General features: G+C 46.0%; 1 protein-coding gene across 2 annotated transcripts; it reads right to left on the bottom strand.

Annotated features, from left to right (window-relative positions):
• Positions 1–418: 418 nt before the first annotated feature.
• Positions 419–7,769, bottom strand: LOC119895826 (GTPase IMAP family member 8-like). Of its 2 annotated transcripts, none has more exons than XM_038709183.1 (3): positions 7,631–7,764; positions 5,487–6,117; positions 419–3,098 (listed from the first exon to the last, which is right to left on the bottom strand). In XM_038709183.1, exons 2-3 carry the CDS (start codon positions 6,097–6,099, stop codon positions 2,296–2,298), a joined length of 1,416 nt encoding a protein of 471 aa, XP_038565111.1. In that variant the 5' UTR covers positions 6,100–6,117; positions 7,631–7,764; the 3' UTR covers positions 419–2,295. The 2 variants fall into 2 exon arrangements, with proteins under 2 accessions (XP_038565111.1, XP_038565110.1); XM_038709182.1 differs by having other exon boundaries at positions 420–3,098; positions 5,487–6,120; positions 7,631–7,769.
• Positions 7,770–7,824: the final 55 nt, after the last annotated feature.

Here is a 7,824-nt window from a genome sequence, read left to right as displayed (position 1 = left end):
ACTGACTGGCACTTTGTGTAGCCAATAAAATTCTGAAATAATGAGAGATGGCTTCAACTACAAAGTTCATGATCTACCAGCAAAAAAACATCTGCGTAAAGCTGCAGGCAAATACGGAGTCATACAACAACAGCTGCATGCTGCCAAAGTGAAAAACACTTAGAAGTACCTCTGTTATACATGAATTTTCTGTGTAATGCTAAATAAATTAAACTTGGACTAGTTAAGGCTTCATGCTGTGGCCCCACAGTGTTTGTATTAAGTCCCAGGTCTAGTTGTGTACATGCATGTGTTAGCAAACCTTTTCAAACGGAAATGAAAAACGTTTTACTGTGTGTTCAAACTCATATTACATTCCATTTACTCATTTAGCTGACGCTTTTATCTAAAGCGACTTACAATTGCTCTACAAGTCAGAGGTCGCACGCCTCTGGAGCAACAAGGGGTTAAGTGTCTTGCTCAGGGACACAATGGTGGATGGGTTACAGTGGGAAATGAACCCGGGTCTCTCACACCAAAGGCATGTGTCTTATCCACTGCACCATCACCACCCCTAAACATGATAATCAATTCCAGTTGCACTTACAGTATTTGTGACTGTTTGAGTGTGATGTGAGAAACCCAAACCCATGCATTTACTCCAGAAGGTTTAAAGACTGCGTACTGTTTCCTTTGGGTATGCCTTGGATGACGTTTTAGGTGAACTGAAGATTGGACAGGCCTTTAAGTCCTTTTACCATGCTGGTAAATGTGAATGACTTACATTTTGGGACTTGTTGTAAAATGAACTGATCGACTGAACTGAAAGCAGGCGACCTGCTGGGCTTCAAGAGGTTTTATACATTGTTCTACAAAAACCGGACCAGGCTTCTAATTGAGACCTGAGTTTATTTGTCAAATAATGCAGCCACAACAGGCCGGTAAACAGGGACAGGTGTCTGACTGGGACTAGGCTTTACAGTACACACATACAAATACAAGTATACATATACACACATACAAATGGATGATCCGTAGACAAAGATTAAAGCATACAACCAAAATAAACCAACTCTGAGGCAAACGTGTTTCTAAGCTCTAGAAATGAGTTTTCAGCAGCTGCTTGAAACAAACCGAGCAGATCTGATGGAGGTTCTGTTCCAGAGTAAAGAGTAAAGTTTCCTTTACTGCATCTACAGGCAGCACTGCGTCTCTACGCGGGGACGGACCGAGAACTGGGCCCAGTCTGGTCTTCTTTGGAGAAACGGTATCAAAAGCTAAAGAGCACCATTCATTAAACCTGTTAACAGAGTCATTAAAGTTCCCTGAGAAGTCGGCACTGATTGGACAACAGTGTCAAAAACGGATGAATTTAATAAGTGTATTGAATGGAGACGAAGTCAGACATGGAGTTCAGAAGAAACATGAGATGGAGGGTTTGTGATGAGAATTAGGGGTTCAGCTGTGTTCTCACCTACAGAATGATCATCACACTGGGCGGTTCAAGTTAAAAGTAAAAGTAAAGTAATGTTTTGAAACCAGGAGAACATTAAATGTAAGAATCTAAGATTAACTTCTTTTACTGTGAAGGAAGCAACATCTGTGTCTGCAGAACTCCAGAGCAGGTCATCAGAACTAGAAACCTACCGCCCCTGCGTAGTTCTGGGGTTTTCCTTTCATACTGTAACTCTCAACATGACGAAGAAGCAAACGGCATCAATAAAAGCAGCAGTACTGCAATACTGACTCGCTGGTTTAGAGCCCCGTCAGAGCTCCGGTTGTACCGTCCACTGGAACCATTACTCCACAACAAACTGGACACGGACCTGCCTACAAAGAACTGATAATAAATACTAACCGTGTTATTTAGGAACGTTCAGTTTCAGCTGCAGGTCCAGCTCTGGCTGGGAACAAACTCCGCTTTCACGCAGAGATCCAGAATAAACACTGACAGAATAACCACCGATGGGCCACATAAACTCAGTCATACTGAAGTAATGTTTCCAGCATAATCCTGCAGCCATGTGTGCTTTCACAAAGTGATCCGGCTTTCTGGAACCAGCGGTGTGGAAAAAGACCGCGGGGTGCCGGCTCTGTTACTACCAACGTTCCCGACTCAGAGGCGGATCAAATATGACCCCAGCTTTCCCGCTCAATACTCCCGGAAAATAAGGCGGCGTGAAAGCACCTGGTGAGAACAGGAATTCCACAGTCCCTTTGATTGATCAGGGCTGGAACACAAGCTGCTGCCACCTAAATACAAACACTGCCTGTTTGGCAGGCATGTATCTGGTTCCACCCTGAATATGAACTGGTTCAGTTTATAGATCCCTGATCCCTTAATAGAAGTGGCCGCCGTTCATCATCTGGTCCGCTGTTGCCCTGTGGAAAACCAAAGCATGTGAAACAGCAACGAACTGTGTTCCAGCACCGTGTTCCTAAAGACTCGGGTCGTCTCTGTGGAGGTCCTCCCGGCGCCTCATTAGATCCAGCTCCTGGACCTCGCTGAATTCCCTCAGCTTCATCACTGGGCGCCTCCGCCATCTTCAACATGTCGGGGGGGAACGTCTGTCCTCCGTTAGCTGAGACCAGCTCGTGGATTTTAATCATGAAGTCCTGAACTTGCTTTCGGCTTCGTCTTCTTTTGTTGTCAAACACACAGTATCTCCCTCCACACCTGGAGAGCAGAGCGGACACACAGCTGCTGGACTGGATCATGTCCTCTATGGACATGCCTCCTAGTTGGTCTTTATGTGTAAAAGCCACCATGACGTAGTTCGGAGCCTCACTGCCGAACAGTTCTGGGAGCTTCTGAAGCAGATCAGAGTCTGTTTCGGACATCCGGCCGATCTTCACCACAATGACGAAGGCGTGCGGTCGCTCACCGCCATCCAGGATTCTCCTGATCTCCGTGTACAGCTGAGACTTGGTAAATCCCGGAGTGTCCACCACCGTGACCCGACGACCTGCCACGTCTGCTGATTTCCTGACGCTCTCTGTACTGACGCTGATAAAGCCAGAGCCTGTTTTAAACAGATCTGATCCCAGGATGGTGTTTCCTGTTGAACTCTTCCCTCCTCCAGGCAAACCGAGCAGCACGACCGCGACAGGACCAGCAGCTGGACGAAGAGAAGAAAATGAAAAAAATCAATGACCTTTTCATAACTAACAGTCCAGCAGGGTCCTCATAGAGTAAGAAAGGCACACCAGGCATAACCCTCCAGCTCCAGGACAGCCCCGCCCCCACACTGGAACTCCATCTATCCACGTACTGACCGACAGCTTGTGAATTTCTACCCGCTGTGAAAGCTGACATTAACGGCCAGTGCTGGGTGACGTTACTTTAAAAAGTAAAGCTCGGCGTACACTGCATTGGGCTGAATTACCACTTTGGTGGGCGGCGTTTGACAGGTGAATTTCTGACATGTAAGCAAAGACTAGACGGCCGTCTTCAGGCTGTCGCACAGTTGAAGGAGAACCAGGAGGTGATCAGCACCTTTAATGCTCACAGCGCCTGCATGAAGAGGTGAACGGCGACACGAGGTAGCACGTAGCTGCTGTCCATCTACCTCTGAACTCACTGACTCTCCCACCGTCGCACAGCCTCGTCTTCGGCCCGTAATCTGTAGCCAATTTCATTTTGTCCTATTTTCCGGGACTATAGCTCTCAAAGCTACGGAGCAGGAAAGATTTGATCCGCCTCTGAGCCGGGAACGTTGGTAGTAACAGACGGAACGTGTCTGTGAAAAATGGTGCAGTGGATAAGACGTGCCTTTGGTGTGAGAGATTCCCGGGTTCGATTCTTACTGTGTCCCTGAGCGAGACACTTAACTCCTACTTGCTCCAGAGGCGTGCAAACTCTGACATACAGTATCTCACAAAGTGAGTCGACCCTTCACATTTTAGTAAATATCTTATTCTGTCTTTTCATGTAACAACACTGAAGAAATGACCCTGTGTAAAGTTGTGAGCGTACAGCTTGTGTAACAGTGTAAATGCGAGTCGGCCTGAGCTCGCCACGGAGTCCGTGGAGAATAAATCACCAGAGTTGTAAATGAAAGGGGCTTGCGGTTACGGAGATATGAAATGAATGTATGTCTATGGGAGTGTTATTTGATTTCCCATTAATAGTGCCACCTAGAGGCCAACTGACGCCAAATGTCACACAGGCCCTCGGGAGGCCGTGTGACGTTTTTTTGGATGTCTTTAATGTGCAATAACAGCGCCACCTATGGGCATATTTGGGTTTACTTTGGTGCCTGTAGTGAGGGGACCATGCAGAACAATTGGGCTGTGGTTTCATGTCAATGTGAGTTGTGGTTATAGAGGAATAATTTTTTCTGATTAAATAGCGCCACCTAGAGCCGAGTTGCACAGGCCCTCAGGGGGGCGTCTCACATTAATGCTCCAAATTTGGTATCAAATGGCCATTCCAAACCGCAGATATGGCCTCACTTCCTGTTAGTAGTGTTTTTCGCAAACATTTGTTAGCATATAATTGTGACATTTTTAGTCAGATCAAAATTTCCTCTTCAAACTTTTGTCAGCTTGGTCCAGAGATTATCGGTGCCAAGTTTGGTGTCAATCGGACTTGCAGCTTCGGAGGAGTTAATTAAAATAGGTTTTTCAGTTTTCGCGATTTAGTGAAAAGTTTAGGCGGAAATGGGCGTGGCCTATACCATGAGATTCAGCTGGATCCCCCGAACACGTGGATATAAGGTTTTTGATATCCGCCTTCTTGGGCGGGAGTTCCAAGCCCAAACACGTTGACCTTGCTTATAGCGCCCCCTAGAGGTAGAAGTGTGCAATTTTTTTCGCCTGCCGTCATCTCATGGGTCTGAACGTACCCTGTGATTCGCGTCTGTAGCCCTTACCGTCTAGGCCGCAGTATTGGACTTCTGCAAAAATGTCCAGAAGAATAAAAATAAAAATCTTAGCGAAAACAATAGGCTTCCCAGCTGGTTCCCAGCTCCAGTGGTACTGGGAACCGCGATGCCTTGCAATCACGGGTTCCCAGCCCACTTAGGCTTGGACCCCTAATAGATTGTAGAAAGAAATTGTACCGCGGCAGGGCTGGGTGATCCGTTGTTACAGGCTGTAAATGGCTCAGTTAGTTTCTGATGCAGAAACACGTCCGACAGCGATGATCTTATTACTCAGGGAGGAAATAAATCCATGTCAGAAACACTTCGCAGCACTTCAGTCATGAGGTGCAGCCCTAAAAGCAGAGCCGGTGTAGCCAACAGTACATTAACCAGGTCAGTGCTTAGTTTCTGACTTCCAGCTCTGCACAGAAGCGCTGACTGGAGGAAACCGAGCAGAGCGATGGTCAGGAGGGAAAAACGGTGAACTTTGAAAACAGAACAAAGAGACTGATGAACCAAACTAACAGATTACTTTACTGGTTACAACAAAGCAGGAATCTGAGTACTCTGAGTAGTTCCTCTGTATGAGCAGCAGCTTTCTGTCTTCACTGTGGAGGTTTAAACTGCACGAGAACATGATACCTGGTGGACGAGGTCCTGGGTCCCTGGTCTGAAGGTGACCCGTCTCCTCCAGCAGCTCCCGGACTTGTTCCTGATCCCCACTTTCATTATTGAACAGATGGCGACACTGGAACTGGTCTAAAAGGTTTGAAAATCTCTTCCCAGACTCGCCACCGTCACTTTCCTTTTCCTGGATTAAATCCTCCAGAGACCTGTCCTTCAGGGTATCTCCGTTTGTGAAGAGCATACAACTCTTCCTCAACCCATCATCCTCGAGGACAGCGATGGCTGCCTTCACAGCCTCCTCTTGTTCAGCGGTGAAGCGCTCGGTGCTGAGGACCACCACAAAAAGACATGGTCTGGAGGACTGCAGGACTCTCTGACAGCGGGTCTGGATCTCTTCCTCGTGGCCTAATATTCCCGGAGTGTCGATCACTAAGATCCGTTTCTCAAATACTATTTCAGCAGCTTCACAGATTTCTCTGGTCACAGATGCTAAGGAAGTCCTTGACTCGAACGCCTGGTGTCCCAGGATGGTGTTTCCTGAAGCACTTTTCCCGACTCCCGTGTTTCCAAGCAGGACAATGGTGAGATCTGGACCTGGATCTGGATCTGGATCTGGATCCGGATCCATGTTTAAACAGCACAGCACCTGCTGGGGCCAGAGAAGGATCATTCACAAAAATTTCCTTGTATTTCTGAAAATTGTGAGAAATAAATTTGAGGTTGCAGATCGTTCGGACTCTGAGAAACGAGTCTTGGTCACAGGGATTTCTAATCAAAGGATCCTTTGACTGAATACACGTGTGAGATTTTAACAGATGAGTATGGAGACATTTCTGAGGCTTCGTACATCTGCATTCTTTTGTCAGCTCAGGAGGAGCCTTTGAGTGGATGCTAATATTCTAGATGTGATTTGCTATTTGTGCCTGAGCTTACTATCGGCTGTTGTGTGTGTTGTTTGTATTTAAGAAGAGAAAAGTGCTCTGGTCGGCAGAGACCCGTGATCTCTCTCTCCGTGATTCATCACATCTTTGACTCTGTATTCTTTGGGAAGAAATTATTCCACCACTAAATGTCCAACACTCCACAGAGGGAGACTAAAGGCCGAGACCTCCAACATAAAGTCCCGGGGCCCTTTAAGTGGATGATGGGGGCCGGTGTGACACCGAAATCTGTGACCCATCAGATTATGTGACACTGTTGGGAAGTAAAGCATTATACGTTACTGTCATTTGAGAGTAATTTGTTACTATCTGTGAACTGAACTTCATTGATTATGTAAATATCGCGGCCCTCGGCCAGGATGAACTGACAGCAGCCACGTATAGAATCCTGTTTACACCGATCCATGATGATACAGCAAAACTAAAGTACCAGCTGAACTTTATAAACTGTTGGAGATTCATTTCTAACTAAACTTCATATTTTATAAACTCTTCATGTGTAAAAATCTGACTTTGTAAAGTAACAGTACAGTACTTGAGTAAATGTACTTAGTTACTGTCCACCACTGACTGAAACGATTAGTGGATGGATAGAAAAGAATTATCATTTCAGCTTTCAGCCTCACACATGACGTTTTGCTGCTTTTCCCCGTAATATTTAATTATTTTTAGTATTTTAATAATTTGAATGTTTCTTTATTTGGACTGTTGCTCTGACAAAACAAAGCATGATGAACGAGTTACTTTGGGCTCTGAGTAACTGGCATTTCTCACTACTTTCAGAATTTCTACAATCGATTGATGGAGAAAATAATAAAGTACAAATATCTCTTATTTGTACTGAAGTACAGTCCTTGAGTAGAAGTACAGCCCTGCACTGTCACCAGGAAACGGAGCTAAAGAAAGACACGTGAAACTGATCCCAGGAGGACGCAGTGAGGACCCGATGATAAACCGAGACAGGAAACAACATGACGGAACCAAAACATGTCAGTGAACTGCAGATCAAGAAGGTTGAGCGTTAATTTGTTGCATCATATTATAAAGTCAGGCAGGCAGAGAGCAGCAGGACTAACTGAGGAACTCCTGGAACTAGACTGGATTTTAGCGGGTGTGAATGAAGACCGAAGGAAACACAGCCAGTAATTCTCTAACAGATTGGAAAGCTGAGATTCTATAGCTGCAGTCTAGAATAACATGCAGCTGGGCTTTACTTACTTATTTAACACCTGTCTTTGTGATGACAGACGTGAGTGGCTGCACACTGATGGATGGCAGAAGACATGAGATGATCCGGTCTCCCGCAAACCCGTCTGGCTGCGTCCAGGATCTGTGCGCAAACTCAAGAGGACAGCATGAACATGTGGACTACAGAAGTCTCTGAGTGAGATCATGGATCAGCTGCTGTCTGT

The sequence above is a fragment of the Micropterus salmoides genome, unplaced genomic scaffold (assembly GCF_014851395.1).
Source record: "Micropterus salmoides isolate LMB-PRFRI ecotype aquatic unplaced genomic scaffold, ASM1485139v1 Ms_hic_scaffold_9, whole genome shotgun sequence".
Lineage (NCBI taxonomy): Eukaryota > Metazoa > Chordata > Actinopteri > Centrarchiformes > Centrarchidae > Micropterus > Micropterus salmoides.
The sequence above is the reverse complement of the archived record's forward strand: the minus strand, read 5'-3'. Positions and strand labels throughout refer to the sequence as shown.